The following is an 18,181-nucleotide window of genomic DNA, read 5'->3' as shown; positions in this document are numbered from 1 at the left end:
AAGGAACAGCAAAAATTGCTTGATGTACAGAGTTAAACAAACAAACAGATCCTCTTTTCTTATGCAGTCCCACTCTGAGAGGGCCTTGAGCAGAATATAAAAATAGAACCAACCTCTGGACTGTCTTTTACTCACTGCTGAGGAAGGCCTAAGACAGCTTGCAAAGTTCTGCTCTGACCTTATTCATTAGCCTAAACTGTACTAAAGCAAGTCATACTTTAGTCCCAGAGATTTCTGCTCACAAGAACTAACTCTAGTGGCTACACATGGGTTGTTAATCACAAATGGAATTAGGCAACTTAGAATTAATAAGACTTATCTCTGTCCTCCTTCTGCTTAAAAGGATGCAAACACTTAATAATGGTCAGAGTCATAAGCAACATGCAGTCAACAGTTCCTATCAGTAAGGTACATATTCTGTAAATTGCAGTATTTCTTCTAAATTAGTGTTTTCCAAGTTATATTCCAACTCTCCCCATTCCTGATTCAATCACAACCAGTCCAGGTTTAATCTTTTCATCTACTAGAGTTCTGTGAAATAGTTAGTTTGGAGAAATAAAGGAATTTGGCTGAAAAATTAAAACTATTTCTCTAAACGAAATGCACTTTAGCTATTTTTATAACTGTTATTGTTCATATCTCAGAAAGTGTCCATCGGCAAAGTGTGCGACTCTATAACCTTGCATACCTCAAGTTAAATAAGCACATTTTAATAGTTTCATTACATCTGATACGAAGTAATGATGATGATGATGATGATAAGCCCTCCTGCTAAAAACTGAAAACATTTTTAGAATCGAAGAAAAACACACAAACGCATCCAAACATGAAAACTATTTATATTATATACAAACAAAAAGAAATTTTTTTTAGCTGAGAAATAATTGAGGGTAAATGAAACCATTAACTCTCTAGTGAACACTTCTTGGAGAAGAGGCACTCAGGGCCATATTTATATACAGAATTTTTAAAAGGTGGCAGCTTAATTGTTGGTAACACATTTGAAGCTGATAGAGAAACGTGTGTGTTTGAGTATATGTGTGCATGCAGAGACAGTTTAAAATGTATTTATTTCTCCACCACATTTTTCTATGTCAATGGCAGTTCTATAAAATGTCTACACAAAATTCTAAATGTTAAGATAAGCAACTTTTTCTACCATGCCAAGTCTTTATCAACAGAGCTGAAGGATGTAAGTAAAGAAGCAGGAGAAAACTCAGGTCTTACCTGCACAAAAGTACCTGAAGTATTTCTGTAATAAACAGAATAATATTGTATAATCCCATTAGGTTTTGAAGGAGGCGTCCAAAAAAGAAGTACTGATGAAGAACTGAGGTTTGCATAATGAACATCTTTGGGAGGATCACTTGGTGCTAGAAAACAAATGATCAAACAAAAAACTGTACTTGTGTCCCTAAAAAATGTGTGGAATGTTCTAAATGTTACCTGCCTTTGATTAGTTATGATAATTGCTTAAAAACTAAGAATAATATCTAATTAGAAATCAGAAATGAAATCCATAAGGCTCATTGGGCCATCCCCATAACACTCTACCATAGCAATACCTAAGCAGAGACAGACGGATTTCTTACTCATAAAACACTATCCCAGTTCTAAAACATGCCTACTGCCCTAGATTTGAAAACAACATTATGACAAGTTTCCGATATAGAATGCATAATATGAAATTCTAATTTAACTTGAAATTGAATAATAGAGGACAAAGGCAGAGAGCTGACTTCATGCGTTTTACTTTGTTTCATTTAAAAACGCACTAAATGCTTACTAAGTGTTGAGTTCTGTGCTGAGTGCATTTACAAATATAAATTCATTTAATCCTCATAAGGACCCTGTGAGGTAGGTAACATATCGTTTCCATAATACAGATGGGAAATTGAGGCACAGAGAGATTAACTAATTTTCCCAACATCACATAGCTAGAGAGTGACTGAAAAGCAATTTTGCATGTAACTGTGACAGATACTAGGTTTAATAAGACATATTTATATTTAACACATTTTTTTTCTGAGTAGGATATTCTCTTACTTGGCCTACATCCATAAGAACTCACCTCCTTCAGGTGTTCGAAAGTTAATGATATTGCTTCTCGTTTTCCCATCACCAAATCGGGTGCTAGCTGTTACATAAGCACTATATTCAACATTATAGTCCAAATCTGAAAACTCTAATGATGTTTCAGTTACATTAATGTTCTTTAATGATGATCTATCCCTAAGAGGAAAAAAAAGGATTATCTGCACCACTGACCTTTAAATTAAACGTTACAGATACATTTTGAGTACATTAAAAATAAGCAACATTTATGCACAGATATTAATCCGGATTAATGGGATAAAGATGCTACTTATCCAGAAATGCTGAAAAGAACGAATTTCAGAATAATTCAGTGAGTAAATTCTTTTGTTTTCAAGTATATTCAGTAATTCAGTCAAGTGTTAATAGGATGTTCATATTAAGAGTTTGCTTGGACTGATTTTAATGGCTCTCTAGGAATTCTGTGTGTTCAAATTACAGCATTCTTTTTCGTACCAATGTTTTAGTTGTTCAAATATGTGTTCTTTGAAGTGTTGGCAAAATCTAATTTATACCATATATTTATCAAACACATTTTACATATATTGTACAAAAGTACAGACCAATTTACTTCAGACCAATTCAAATCAATTTCAAATGATAAATACCTGAATAGTAATATCTAAAATAATGAGTATGGGTTATCCTTTATTTATGTAATTAGAAACAAGATTTAAAATAATGTATGTATAACATAACAGGAAAGCAAAAAGTAGAGCTCACATCTCTCACTCAATTAAAATCTGAAATGTATCTAAAATATCACTTCAGAAAAGAAAGTAAATATTGACTTAAACTCTCCAAGTAAGTACCAAAATGCCAGGAGAGGGGGAAAATGTCTAAAGAGCAAACTGTCGCTAAGTGATACAGCACTACAATTAATTTCAGTCATGTTGATTCAGTTTCCATAGAATTGGGTATAGATTAGAATCTAAAGAATGAATATGTATATAATGGTACTGAAAACTATGCATTTTAAAAAGAAATTTTGATTTTTAAGAGCAATAAAATTAATTATTAAAGAATTTAGATAAGAAAATACGATTAATATCACAGAAAAGATACATATCTCATGTAATCTCATTTTTTTCTTCTTTAGAAGCACAAGGCACCCAAGAGGTAAATGGATATTCCCTCTGAACATAAAATGCATTTGCTTTACCACTGAAATATTTGAATCCTTGAATCATTAAGGGGAATAACAGATTTTAAGTGAATTAAGGATATCCACAAAGAGATACATTTCAGCCATGGTTTTACCATTACAAGAGCATCAATTCACTCCAAATATAAGTATGGCTATCTGAAAAATAGCTGGAAAGCTTACCATAGTGAGAAATATGGATTCAGAGTATGAGATTAGAGACAGGCAGGATTAGCCAGGCTATTCAGTAATTTGAAAGAGTTTCATCAGACATCCTTTTTCAGAAGCCATAGGGAGAACTGAGTTCTCTCTTTGACCTCGCTGAGACTATAGGAGAGAACCTTTTAAAACTCTTAATGCTGTGGCAATTAGGCTATTAGTCTGAAAAAGATGCCTTGTCATAGAAACTTTACCCAACTGCATACTCCTGTCACTGTTCACAGGTCATTAGAACACTACAGTATAGCTAGTCCAATTCAGATCTCTAAAGCTATGAAATTAGCTAAAGCAACCTAATTGCATTATATCTGTTTCAAAACTTTCTTTTCAAGCATATTTTTAATAATATCTGCTGCCTTGCATGACTACTTTCTTACCCTGATCTTCACAGCAAAATAGTGCAGATAAGGATCTGCCTACAATAAGAAAAACCCCAATTATGTTCCATAGATAACACAGAATCAAGGCAATTACCTGGAAAATGCAGGTCAAACATAAATTTTGTCTTAAATATCTGGATATTTCAGTAAAAAGAAGATAGTCTTTATAAATTATCTGAATAACAAATTCAATAGTCCACCTCAGCATACATAGGTATAGTTTCCACATCTACTCCAGTTTATCTCCAGGGACAAAACAGTGCTAACAAAAATTTTTCATATACTGATATGTCTTGTCTGTTTGGCGTTTGTAGTTTAGAGTTGTGGCTGATATTTTAATAACTATGGTAGAAAAATATCTGAGCACAGATAAACTTCAATTGAAGCTTCAACTTCTGGTACAAGTTCAGAATGTATCTTGGGTACATAAGAGATGGTCTGCCATAAAACTGAGAACCCAGAAGTAGGAAAAGGAAAGAGAAGTGACGCTGTTCCCAAGGATCCGACTCCACCCTCCTTGCTCTTATGCTGCTGCCAGATTGGCGGAAACACACAGAAACCTCTGGGCTGAGACCTGAGCTCTCTGCTCTCTGAAGAGCCATTTCATGAGCAATCCTACAGTTTCTCCCATGCATGAGAAACCCAGCTGTGACGCTGTAATCAGTTGTTACTCCCGGTTTTAGCTGGTTTAGTGTAACAATGTCTGTTTTGTTCTTATTAGTTTAAAAATATTATAATAGGATTATGATGTGTTCCACTACAGCGTTTTATTTCCATTTATAAAAGTATACGTTCTATATCTTGATTTTTCTCATGTTAATAACAATAATCTATACCATTATTTTCTTTTTAGTTGCCTAATTTGGATACAGCATATTTCTTCAGCCTTCCCTCTATAAATTAACATTTAGGTTGTTTCTCTCCTTTTTTCTGTTATTACTATCAGTGATGCAGTAATCATTCTTACTCAACTATCTTTCCATAACAATACTTTTATTTCTGCATGTTTAATTCCCAATAGTGTGACTGAGTCAAACGGTTTTATAAAATTTTTATTTTAATGATAATTAATAAATCATTATTATCTGGAGTCACAGCAAGTGTGTAAACTTTCACCACCTGTCTGGATATTAATTTTCTTAATTTCTGCAAATTTAATTAACCAGAAACATTTATTTAATTTGCACATCTCTGACCATGAGTAAAACAGATTCTCTTCTTATTGGTCATTTGCAGTCCAATTTTTGGAATAACTTATTCATACATTTTCTTTGATATACTTTATTTTAGTCTTTTAAATGGAATACAGTATATGTCGGGGAGTTAAGGAGGCATTGTTCTTTTAGATAGTGCTCCAAATTGAAAAAGATAGATACCTTCCCCACTCCTTCTGTATTTAGTAATGATATGTATACAATCAATATTCAACAAAATTCAGCAAAATTCTTTGAGCACCTATTTTATGTCAGGAACTATTAAGTGAGTAAGAGACAGGCCTTACCCTCAAAATAGAGAGACAAAGGAGTAAATAATTATAAAACAATTCATTAATAACAGTGTGATCCCCTTAAGGACAGTAATTTTTCCCCAGTGGCTAAAAGCAAAGAAAAAGAGAAAGGATGAGTGAGGAAATTAATTGTGACCAAAGAGTAGAAAAGGAGAATAAAGCACAGCCCTCAGAGATGCAGGAAACTGTTCACTAGAAAACAAGTTTGTGAGGTTTGAGAGTAGAATAGGGAGTTGAGGAGGGAAGAGGAAGAGAGAAGGCCCACCTGACAGAGCAGGTCTAACTCTTACATATCCAAAGTCATAAACTGTGTGGAAATGGAAGGACCATAAATGTCACACAATACTTAACCTATAAAGTAGATAACTTAGAAAATCGGCCAAACCTCCCACGCAGTGCAGATTTTCAAACTGAGGAAAAAAAAAAACTCGGGGAGTCTTCAATGCTATCATTTTACTGATTTAACTTATAAACTCATTAGAACATTTTTAAAGCCCTTTTGAATTTGAGAAATCAAAAGAATTTGAATGACTTTGAAATTATTCTGAATAAATATAAGATGGAGTTTTTCTGTTTGTCTACACTCATTGGTAACATCAAGAAAACATATTGGGATGAAATTAATGGAGTCTTTAAGATGAAGTTATTTCCTAGTTAATTTATACTTCTTTTCAAAAGACAGACCACATTTTGACATCTAGGGCATAAAGGAAATTCTAGAGCTTAAGAGCAGTTTCTTTGCTCTGCTTTACCAATTCCTTTGCTCATTTCTTATCACATCAAGACTATGCTAAGCAACAACTGCCTAAGAGGAACCATGAATATCAAAACCATATGGAAAGACTTAAACAAAATTCCCCATTTCCCTAACTGTGAACTTGAATGGTTTCCTAGACAAGGTATGAGACTCTTTGAAAGGTCATGGTCTCAATTCTAATATTCATCATTTGATATTTTGTTCTATGTGGGCAATCTAGCCTGATGATACACCCATTCCTGTACATTCCTATGAATTTATTTTAAAAAGTTTAATCTGCTATTATCTAAATATTCTACATTAATCCTTTCACTCACTAAATACCACTCCCCAAAATAAAGAATTTCAACATGCATTTACTTGACTCTATCAAATCATTTTCTCTCTCACATGACCCAGCAACTTCACTAATTTTCCCACTCCAATGACACTGGTCTTCTATGTTGCAATTACGCTAGAATATTTACTCTTCATAGATGGATTGAATCAGTAGGTTAATAATTACGTATCAAAGAACCCCAAACTAGCATAAATAGCTGCATATTCTATGATCCTAAAGCTTTACTAGAATCTCAGAGAAAGTCTGAGTCGAAGTAGGGTATTCATTTATTGTTACTCTTATTCCTGTTGTCATCATTTGGTTGGTTGGTTGATTTCATTTGATTTGGTTTGACTTTGTTTTGCTTGTTTGCATTTAGCAGAAAAGACACATTTATAAGATTAGAGGAGAAAGCCACTATGGAGAATGAGGTTGAAGCTCACTTATACACTTATAAACCATCCTCTTGAAGCCAACATAGGAATTAGGGTCCAGAGACAGGAGGAGGGACTGTACTTAAGCTGGAGGAGAAAGATTTCATCCCCTGAGGACAGACACAATCCCTCAGGCCAAAATAAAGCATTTGAATTTTATTCCAAGGGTAATGGAAAGTCCTTTGAATGTTTTCTCCTGGGTGTAATCTTTGGGTGAGTGATGAAAATAAAATTTAAAAATCCCATTCAATACTGAGATTCATTCTTCTCTCTCTCTAGATAGACAGAGAGAGAGAGAGAGAGAGAGAGTGAGAGAGAGCCTTATTCAAGCCTCAAGTCTCCATGTATCTGGCCTGCCCACCCCTCCAGTTTCATCCCTTTCCACTTTCCTCCTGTGCCATTATACTCAAGACACAGGGCCATCTTGCTGTTGCCCACACCAAGCTTCTTGCTGTTAACCACACTTAATGAAATTATTTGAGTTCCTATATCCAGTTAGTAGACCCCTGGACTTTTCAGCTAAATATGTCATTATTTTGCTTAAGCCAATTTAGGTTGGGTGCAATCATTCGAAACTAAAAGAATCTTGACTAACACCTATTTCCATTATTTAATAGTTTCTCATATGCCTTGATCCTGAGTATTTCCACCATCATCATCACTCCTTGCTGAACAAGCTTCCTTTGTCCATTTACCATTGAAACTGTGAGGACCAGTAATTCAACTGGTTTACACATAAAACAGTATGATCATGCTCTCATAAGGGATAAAGTCCATGAACTAATGCAGACCAATATCAAGCCAGTGATTTTCTTTTGGTAGAAATATGCCATATGAGTTGACGCACTAAGCTTAATTTATTATAACTCCATTAGTCTTTAATCACAAATGCTGTTATCAAACTAAGACTTCCCCAATCCTATAAGCATACTGTTGAGTTTTTAGAACAAAGGGCAATTATAACACTTATTCCTAGTGATTTGGGGAAAGCATGATTTGAGAGTAATACAGATCTGGTTATGATCCTAGCTCTGTCATCTTCTAGTTCTGTAACCTTAATCAACTCCTTAACCTCATCAAGACTTAATTTCCACAACTATAAAATGGTGATAATAGTCTTCACTTTAAGGTTTTGTCATGAAAAACAAGTAAGAAACCAAACACAGCATTTGTCCCAAAATGTTAACTACTCCACTATCCCTCTTGAGTCCTTTTCTTTAGCTCTCCAAGATGTTTTGTTCTCCAATCACAATCTTTCCTAGCTTTGTACATTTCACAAATGGGATGAGAAGACCCCTGAAATTGAAGGTATAAAAACTCAAGATCCACAAAGGCAAAGTAAATGACTAAAATGATTGAATTTAAAACAGAGTGTGGTGGGAACTGAGGTAAACTGCAAAGCAAATGCTCCACCTGAAGACCACCTCTATTTAATTCCTGCTGATTTATTTTCATGGGGAATATGGCAAAAGAATTCTGATTTTTGTAAGAAACAAAGGAAGTTGAAGTTTCACTAGATATCTACTCACTATACTGACAGAATTCTATTCAGAATTTATTAACAGTTTGCTGGTCCAGCAAAGCATGGATGGCCTACCAATAGCCTGCTTGTCGCCTCGGTACCCAAGCTTCATCCAAGTCATTCATGAAAATGATTAGCAAAAAAAGAGCTGAGAGAGAGTTCTTAATATCCCACTAGAAACCTCAGGTTAAATGATCGAAAGCACCCTTACACTCAACCACTCCATCCACCTGTGTTTGTATCTCCCACCATCCTAATCCTGCCCCACTATTTCATGTCTACAATGTTACTTATCAACTTCTTGACACAGTTCATTCATGCTGCCTCCAAGCCTTCATATACTGTTCCCACTGAGATGTTCTCCTGACTTATCAATCTGCCTTTACCAACTTCATTCCAAATGGGAGGTAAACTCAGGAAATTTGAAATAGCCCCCTTCCCATTCTGATTATTGATCTATATCATATGTTCAAACCATTAGGTAGTTTTAATAGAGTGAAAATCTTTTAGAAAAGTGGAAGAAATAGGATTAAGCATATCTTTTTAGCACAATGAAAGCCATTTCCAAAGGTAAGCTTTTATGCTACAGGGGAAATCATTTGACCAGTGACATTTAATAAAATGCTGCAGTAAAACTGTTTTGACTTCCTAATATATTGCTCAGCAAGTATTTTTAAATTATCTCACATGGGAATATTTTATCTCTAATTAGTCTACAATCATTTTAAGGTTTTATATATTTTTTATCTCCCCACAGAGTTTAATAAACATTTCTCAGACTGACTGATTCAAAGTTACTTCTCATGACAACTACTAAGAAGACCAAAAAACGTTTAAAAGCCAAGGTTTGTATATAAGCTAGAATTTTCAGCATCACTTTCATTCCACAGTCTTTTAGCTACATCTTTTGGGCCATTTACTTAAAAGTTTTATAAACAAGGAAGAAAACTACTGTTAAATTTTACTGACATTATAAATTGCTAAACAAATCCAAGTTGAATTCAACTATAAAATAAATAAATAAGTTGTATAATCAGTTTACTAGAATACCACACCTCAATCCAAAGTGTATGAAAAGAATAAGCTTAGAGGGCTCTAGTAGAAATTCATTTATTTAATGGTGTTGCCCTAGGAATGAAAGGATTGCTTCTCATTTGAAACCATATAAACATAATTTACCAGTATTACTGAGGAAAAAGTGCTACTTAGATGACAAAAGTTATTTCACAAAGCAAACTTTAAAAGAAAACATTATTTTAAAATGCAATGGGTCAGGACTTCCCTGGTGGCACAGTGGTTAAGAATCCGCCTGCCAATGCAGGGGACACGGGTTTGAGCCCTGGTCCGGGAAGATCCCACATGCCACGGAGCAACTAAGCCCGTGCGCCACAACTACTGAGCCTGCACTCTGGAGCCTGCGAGCCACAGCTACTGAGCCCACACGCCACAACTACTGAAGCCTGCGCGCCTAGAGCCCATGCTCCGCAACAAGAGAAGCCACTGCAATGAGAAGCCCGCACACTGCAATAAAGAGTAGCCCCACTCACAGCAACTAGAGAAAGCCTGCAAGCAGCAACAAAGACCCAACACAGCCAAAAATAAATAAATAAATAAATTTATATAAAACGCAATGGGGGGCTTCCCTGGTGGCGCAGTGGTTGAGAATCTGCCTGCCAATGCAGGGGACACAGGTTCGAGCCCTGGTCTGGGAAGATCCCACATGCCACGGAGCGACTGGGCCCGTGAGCCACAATTACTGAGCCTGCACGTCTGGAGCCTGCGCTCCGCGACAAGAGAGGCCGCGATAGTGAGAGGCCCGCGCACCGCGATGAAGAGTGGCCCCCACTTGCCGCAACTAGAGAAAGCCCTCGCACAGAAACGAAGACCCAACACAAGCCATAAATAAATAAATAAATAAAATTTAAATAAATAAATAAATAAATAAATAAAAATTAAAAAAAAAAACGCAATGGGTTAAAGAAGATTTCTGAACACGCCATCTACAAATCAAATGTGATTCACACAGCAGTGGTTATAAAGTGATTGCACAGTAACCCTCATGAGCTATTTTGTAAAGAAATACTCATGACAAAGGGAGGAGTCACCAGTATAACAAATATAACAGGTAACCTGTAATTTGAAGACATACTGAAAACAGCAAATATCCAAAGATGTTGTTTTTAAAAGAAGTTGGTAGTTATCGAAAGAACTAAAATAATGGAAATTGAGAACTGTGAGAGAAATATGGACCCCTGAAACAGGAACTCTGCTAGTAAAGATAGCCACCACTTATACAGTATTTTAAGAGAACAACACAGATAATTTAGTGGCAGTGCCATGACTCAAACCTATGTCTCTCTGACTCAGAATGCATGTCCATTATATGGTGATACATGCCTCCTATTCTCTCCAGTAAAACTGATACGGCAAGAGTTCAAAAAAAGCATTAGTGATTAGTGACAGTGATACAAAAGAACCTAGAATTATGACTATCCCTTTAACTACAGTGGTTCCAACAGGTATCTTAGGGAAGAAGACGCTAGAAATTTAAAAATATCTCTGTATATATTCCATTACCATTTATATATTTCAGTCTATTATAGATAATATTCTTGAACATGTTAAGGTGTTTTTCCTTTTTTGTTTTTTCTTTATAAGACCTAATTCTATTCAATTGAAGGTATTCATTGTCTGGAAAAGCATCACTACTCCTATGCCAGAAATGAAAAGCTAGTAAGTCTATATTAAGTTTTTAACTCTTAAAATATATTCTTCATTCATTCACCCATTCAACAAATATCTAGCTTCAATTATGAGCCAGGTAGTTTTCTGTTCCAGATACAGCAATTAACAAACCAGATCTTGAAGCAGATAGTATCTCAATCTCTGTCTCTCGCTCTCTCTCTCTTCTCTCGCCCTCTCCCTCCCTATGTGTGTGTGTGTGTGTGTGTGTGTGTGTGTGTGTGTGTGGGTGTGTGTGGGTGTGTGTGTGTGTGTGTGTGTAAGATAAAGCCAAGTTCTACTGAGGAAAAAGTGTTTTTTACATTGTCTTTCCACATCGAGAGTCAATCCTGCATGATTTTAGACCGTAAAGTTTTATAATGTTATGGTATAGAAAGGAAGAAGTATATGCAAAAAGAAAGCTTTCAACAGTCAAGAAAAAGTTTTGCTCCACTAAGAAAAGGTGAGAGAAAGAACAGGACAAAGCCTTCAGACAGGAGTGTCCTGGGATCTTAAGTTGACGGTAGTGTGGTGAAAACAAATAGGTTTGTGAAGGAAATACCAGCGTAGAGCTCCTTCTTCTCAGGATGGAAAGGAAAATGGCAAACCTCTTAGAAAATCTCTGTCTTCCATATGGCATTACTTATGTATAGTAAGTAATTATGTCCAGTAATTACTTATGTCCCCGTAAGATCTAAGGGCTCTTCTAGCAGACCATCCAGAGCTAGGGAACAGTGTGGAAGTCACCTTCCCAGTCCTGCACACTACAGATTGGTTCAGAGAAAATGACCAAGAGCATCTAGCTACCTGAGGGTTGAGACAGACATGCTGAGAGAGCCAGGGCACTAGAATAAGCCTGAGGCTGGATCAAGGCTAAAACAGAAAATAAAAACCTTGAAACTAGAAGCTATGACGGGAGATGGGTCCCAGGATGATTCCCAAAAGCCAGGTGAGAAGAGCTACCATATCCCAGACTTGTGATCCCCTCATCCTACTTTCAGTGAGCTCTCCCTGTATCTATAATCCATCTTAGAAAGAGAGACAGAAAAGGGATATCAGAGGAGAGAAAGCCCACTATTGGGGAGTTGAACCCACACAGCATGATCGCTTTGCGATAACTGCGTACAGAGTCATGACACTGTTCTCACAAGTGTAGGGCTGGAACCCCAGCCAGAAAAGTCTTGATTCTCATTTTCATTAATTTTTTTCACTTTCAATTTTATTTCTAACTTAGCAAAATGGTGTCAAAAATCTCAGAGTTATCACCCTTTGATTCAAAAATCTAGAAGTCGAGATTGGTTCAAAATGGTGGAGTAGAAGGATGTGTGTTCACTCCCCCTTGCTCTCACTCCCTCTTTTGAGAACACCGGAATCACAACTAACTGCTAAACACTCATCAATAAGAAGACGCTGGAACTCACCAAAAAAGATACCCCACATGCAAAGACAAAGGAGAAGCCGCAATGAGACGGTAGGAGGGGTGCTATCACAATAAAATCAAATCCCATAACTGCTGGGTGGGTGACTCACAAACTGGAGAACACTTATACCACAGGAGTCCACCCAGAGGGGTGAAGGTTCGGAGCCACACGTCAGGCTTCCCAACCTGGGGACCTGGCAACGGGAGGAGGAATTCCTAGAGAATCAGATTTTGAAGGCTAGTGGGATTTGATTGCAGGACTTCGGCAGGACTGGGGAAAACAGAGACTCCACTCTTGGAGGGCACACACAAAGTAGTGTGTGCATTGGAAACCAGGAGAAGGAGCAGTGACCCCATAGGAGACTGAACCAGACCTACCTGCTAGTGTTGGAGGGTCTCCTGCAGAGGCAGGTGGCAGCTGTGGCTCACCAAGGGACAAGGACACTGGCAGCAGAAGTTCTGGGAAGTACTCCTTGGCGTGAGCCCTCCCAGAGTCCGCCATTAGCCCCACCAAAGAGCCCAGGTAGGCTCCAGTGTTGGGTCACCTCAGGTCAAACAACCAACAGGGAGGGAACCCAGCCCCACCCATCAGCAGACAAGCGGATTAAAGTTTTACTGAGCTCTGCCCACCAGAGCAACAGTCAGCTCTACCCACCACTAGTCCCTCCCATCAGGAAACTTCCACAAGCCTCTTAGATAGCCTCATCCACCAGAGGGCAGACAGCAGAAGCAAGAAGAACTACAATCCTGCAGCCTGTGGAACAAAAATCACATTCACAGAAAGATAGACAAGATGAAAAGGCAGAGGGCTATATACCAGATGAAGGAACAAGATAAAACCCCAGAAAAACAACTAAATGAAGTGGAGATAGGCAACCTTCCAGAAAAAGAACTCAGAATAATGATAGTGAAGATGATCCAGGACCTCAGAAAAAGAATGGCGGCGAACATCGAGAAGATGCAAGAACTGTTTAACAAAGACCTAGAAGAATTAAAGAACAAACAGAGATGAACAATACAATAACTGAAATGAAAAATACACTAGAAGGAACCAATAGCAGAATAACTGAGGCAGAAGAACGGATAAGTGACCTGGAAGACAGAATGGTGGAATTCACTGCTGTGGAAGAGAATAAAGAAAAAGAATGAAAAGAAATGAAGACAGCCTAAGAGACCTCTGGGACAACATTAAACGCAACAACATTCACGTTATAAGGGTCCCAGAAGGAGAAGAAAAAGAGAAAGGACCTGAAAAAATATTTGAAGAGATTGTAGTCGAAAACTTCCCTAACACGGGAAAGGAAATAGCCACCCAAGTCCAGGAAGCTCAGAGAGTCCCATACAGGATAAACCAAAGGAGAAACACGCCGAGACACATAGTAATCAAACTGGCAAAAATTAAAGACAAAGAAAAATTATTGAAAGCAGCAAGGGAAAAACGACAAATAACATACAAGGGAACTCCCATAAGGTTAACAGCTGATTTCTCAGCAGAAACTCTACAAGCCAGAAGGGAGTGGCATGATATACTCAAAGTGATGAAAGGGAAGAAACTACAACCAAGATTACTCTACCCTGGCAAGGATCTCATTCAGATTTGATGGAGAAATCAAAAGCCTTACAGACAAGCAAAAGCTAAGAGAATTCAGCACCACCAAACCAGCTCTACAACAAATGCTAAAGGAACTTCTCTAAGTGGGAAACACAAGAGAATAAAAGAACCTACAAAAACAAACCCCCCCAAAATTAAGAAAATGGTATTAGGAACATACATGTCAATAATTACCTTAAACGTGAATGCATTAAATGCTCCAACCAAAAGACACAGGCTCGCTGAATGGATACAAAAACAAGACCCATATATATGCTGTCTACAAGAGACCCACTTCAGACCTAGGGACACATACAGACTGAAAGTGAGGCGATGGAAAAAGATAATCCATGCAAATGGAAATCAAAAGAGAGCTGGAGTAGCAATACTCATATCAGATAAAACAGACTGTAAAATAAAGAATGTTACAAGAGACAAGGAAGGACACTACGTAATGATCAAAGGATCAATCCAAGAAGAAGATATAACAATTATAAATATATATGCACCCAACATAGGAGCATCTCAATACATAAGGCAACTGCTAACAGCTCTAAAAGAGGAAATCAACAGTAACACAATAATAGTGGGGGACTTTAACACCTCACTTACACCAATGGACAGATCATCCAAACAGAAAATTAATAAGGAAACACAAGCTTTAAATGACACAACAGACCAGATAGATTTAATTGATATTTATAGGACATTCCATCCAAAAACAGCAGAATACACTTTCTTCTCAAGTGTGCACGGAACACTCTCCAGGATAGATCACATCTTGCGTCACAAATCAAGCCTCAGTAAATTTAAGAAACCTGAAATTATATCAAGCATCTTTTCTGACCACAGCGCTATGAGATTAGAAATGAATTACAGGGAAAAAAATGTAAAAAACACAAACACATAGAGGCTAAACAATACGTTACTAAATAACCAAGAGATCACAGAAGAAATCAAAGAGGAAATCAAAAAATACCTAGAAACAAATGACAATGAAAACACGATGATCCAAAACCTATGGGATGCAGCAAAAGCAGTTCTAAGAGGGAAGTTTATAGCTATACAAGCCTACCTCAAGAAACAAGAAACATCTCAAATAAACAATCTAAAGGAAGTAGAGAAAGAAGAACAAACAAAATCCAAAGTTAGCAGAAAGAAAGAAATCATAAAGATCAGAGCAGAAAGAAATGGAATAGAAACAAAACAATAGCAAAGATCAATAAAACTAAAAGCTGGTTCTTTGAGAAGGTAAACAAAATTGATAAACCATTAGCCAGACTCATCAAGAAAAAGAGGAAGAGGACTCAAATCAATAAAATTAGAAATGAAAAAGGAGAAGTTACAACAGACACCACAGAAATACAAAGCATCCTAAGAGACTACTACAAGCAACTCTATGCCAATAAAATGGACAACCTGGAAGAAATGGACAAATTCTTAGAAAGGTATAACCTTCCAAGACTGAACCAGGAAGAAACAGAAAATATGAACAGACCCATCACAAGTAATGAAATTGAAACTGTGATTAAAAATCTTCCAACAAACAAAAGTCCAGGACCAGATGGCTTCACAGGTGAATTCTATCAAACATTTAGAGAAGAGCTAACACCCATCCTTCTCAAACTCTTCCAAAAAACTGCAGAGGAAGGAATACTCCCAAACTCATTCTATGAGGCCACGATCACCCTGATACCAAAACCAGACAAAGATACTACAAAAAAAGAAAATTACAGACCAGTATCCCTGATGAATATAGATGCAAAAATCCTCAACAAAATACTAGCAAACAGAATCCAACAGCACATTAAAAGGATCATACACCATGATCAAGTGGGATTTATCTCAGAGATGCAAGGACTCTTCAATATACGCAAATCAATCAATGTGATATACCGTATTAACAAAATGAAGACGAAAAAACATATGATCATCTCAATAGATGCAGAAAATGCTTTTGACAAAATTCAACATCCATTTATGATAAAAACTCTCCAGAAAGTGGGCATAGAGGGAACCTACTTCAACATAATAAAGGCCATATACGACAAACCCACAGCAAACATCATTCTCAATGGTGAGAAACTGAAAGCATTTCCTCTAAGATCAGGAATGAGACAAGGATGTCCACTCTCACCACTGTTATTCAACACAGTTTTGGAAGTCCTAGCCCCGGCAATCAGAGAAGAAAAAGAAATAAATGGAATACAAATTAGAGAAGAAGAAGTAAAACTGTCACTGTTTGCAAATGACATGATACTATACAAAGAGAATCCTAAAGATGCCACCAGAAAACTACTAGAGCTAATCAATGAATTTGGTAAAGCTGCAGGATACAAAATTAATGCACAGAAATCTCTTGCATTCCTATACACTAATGATGAAAAATCTGAAAGAGAAATTAAGGAAACACTCCCATTTACCATTGCAACAAAAAGAATAAAATACCTAGGAATAAATCTACCTAGGGAGATAAAAGACCTGTATGCAGAAAACTATAAGACACTGATTAAAGTAATTAAAGATGATGCCAACAGATGGAGAGATATACCATGTTCTTGGATTGGAAGAATCAACATTGTGAAAATGACTATACTACCCAAAGCAATCTACAGATTCAATGCAATCCCTATCAAATTACCAATGGCATTTTTTACAGAACTAGAACAAAAAATCTTAAAATTTGTATGGAGACACAAAAGACCCCGAATAGCCAAAGCAGTCTTGAGGGAAAAAAACAGAGCTGGAGGAATCAGACTCCCTGACTTCAGACTATACCAGAAAGCTACAGTAATCAAGACAATATGGTACTGGCACAAAAACAGAAATATAGATCAATGGAACAGGACAGAAAGCCCAGAGATAAACCCACGACCTATGGTCAACTAATCTATGATAAAGGAGGCAAGGATATACAATGGAGAAAAGACAGTCTCTTCAATAAGTGGTGCTGGGAAAACTGGACAGCTACGTGTAAAAGAATGAAATTAGAACACTCCCTAACACCATACACAAAAATAAACTGAAAATGGATTAGAGACCTAAATGTAAGACTGGGCGCTATAAAACCCTTAGGGGAAAACACAGGAAGAACACTTTGACATAAATCACAGCAAGATCTTTTTTGATCCACCTCCTAGAGTAATGGAAATAAAAATAAACTAATGGGACCTAATGAAACTTAAAAGCTTTTGCACAGCAAAGGAAACCATAAACAAGACCAAAAGACAACCCTCAGAATGGGAGAAAATATTTGCAAATGAATCATCGGACAAAGGATTAATCTCCAAAATATATAAACAGCTCATGCAGCTCAATATTAAAAAAGCAAACAACCCAATCCAAAAATGGGCAGAAGACCTAAATAGACATTTCTCTAAAGAAGACATACAGATGGCCAAGAAGCACATGAAAAGCTGCTCAACATCACTAATTATCAGAGAAATGCAAATCAAAACTACAATGAGGTATCACCTCACAGTGGTTAGAATGGGCATCATCAGAAAAGGTACAAACAACAAATGCTGGAGAGGGTGTGGAGAAAAGGGAACCCTCTTGCACTGTTGGTGGGAATGTAAATTGATACAGCCATTATGGAGAACAGTATGGAGGTTCCTTAAAAAACTAAAAATAGAATTAGCATATGACCCAGCAATCCCACTACTGAACATATACCCTGAGAAAACCATAATTCAAAAAGAGTCGTGTACCAAAATGTTCACTGCAGCACTATTTACAACAGCCAGGTCATGGAAGCAACCTAAATGCCCATCGACAGATGAATGGATAAAGAAGCTGTGGTACATATATACAATGGAGTATTACTCAGCCATAAAAAGGAACAAAATTGGGTCATTTGTAGGGATGGGGATGCATCTATAGACTGCAATACAAAGTGAAGTAAGTCAAAGAGGAAAACAAATATCGTATATTAACGCATATATGTGGAACCTAGAAAATGATACAGATGATCCGGTTTGCAGAGCAGAAGTTGAGACACAGATGTAGAGAACAAACGTATGGACACCAAGTGGGGAAAGCGGCGGGGGGGTGGGGGTGGGGGTGGTGATGTG

General features: G+C 37.0%; 1 protein-coding gene across 5 annotated transcripts in view; it reads right to left on the bottom strand.

The window, feature by feature from the left end:
* The window catches only part of PTPRQ (protein tyrosine phosphatase receptor type Q), a 280,514-nt gene that overhangs the window by 138,503 nt on the left and 123,830 nt on the right, over window positions 1-18,181 (bottom strand). For all 5 annotated transcript variants that reach the window (XM_059936586.1, XM_059936587.1, XM_059936583.1 and 2 more), the window contains exons 36-37: window positions 2,072-2,232; window positions 1,228-1,373 (exon numbers count right to left, since the gene is read on the bottom strand). In XM_059936586.1, coding sequence (XP_059792569.1) covers window positions 1,228-1,373; window positions 2,072-2,232 — 307 coding nt within the window. The remainder of the gene's footprint in view (window positions 1-1,227; window positions 1,374-2,071; window positions 2,233-18,181) is intronic.

This window comes from Balaenoptera ricei, chromosome 10 (genome assembly GCF_028023285.1).
Source record: "Balaenoptera ricei isolate mBalRic1 chromosome 10, mBalRic1.hap2, whole genome shotgun sequence".
NCBI classification, from domain to species: Eukaryota; Metazoa; Chordata; class Mammalia; order Artiodactyla; family Balaenopteridae; genus Balaenoptera; species Balaenoptera ricei.
The sequence above is the reverse complement of the archived record's forward strand: the minus strand, read 5'-3'. Positions and strand labels throughout refer to the sequence as shown.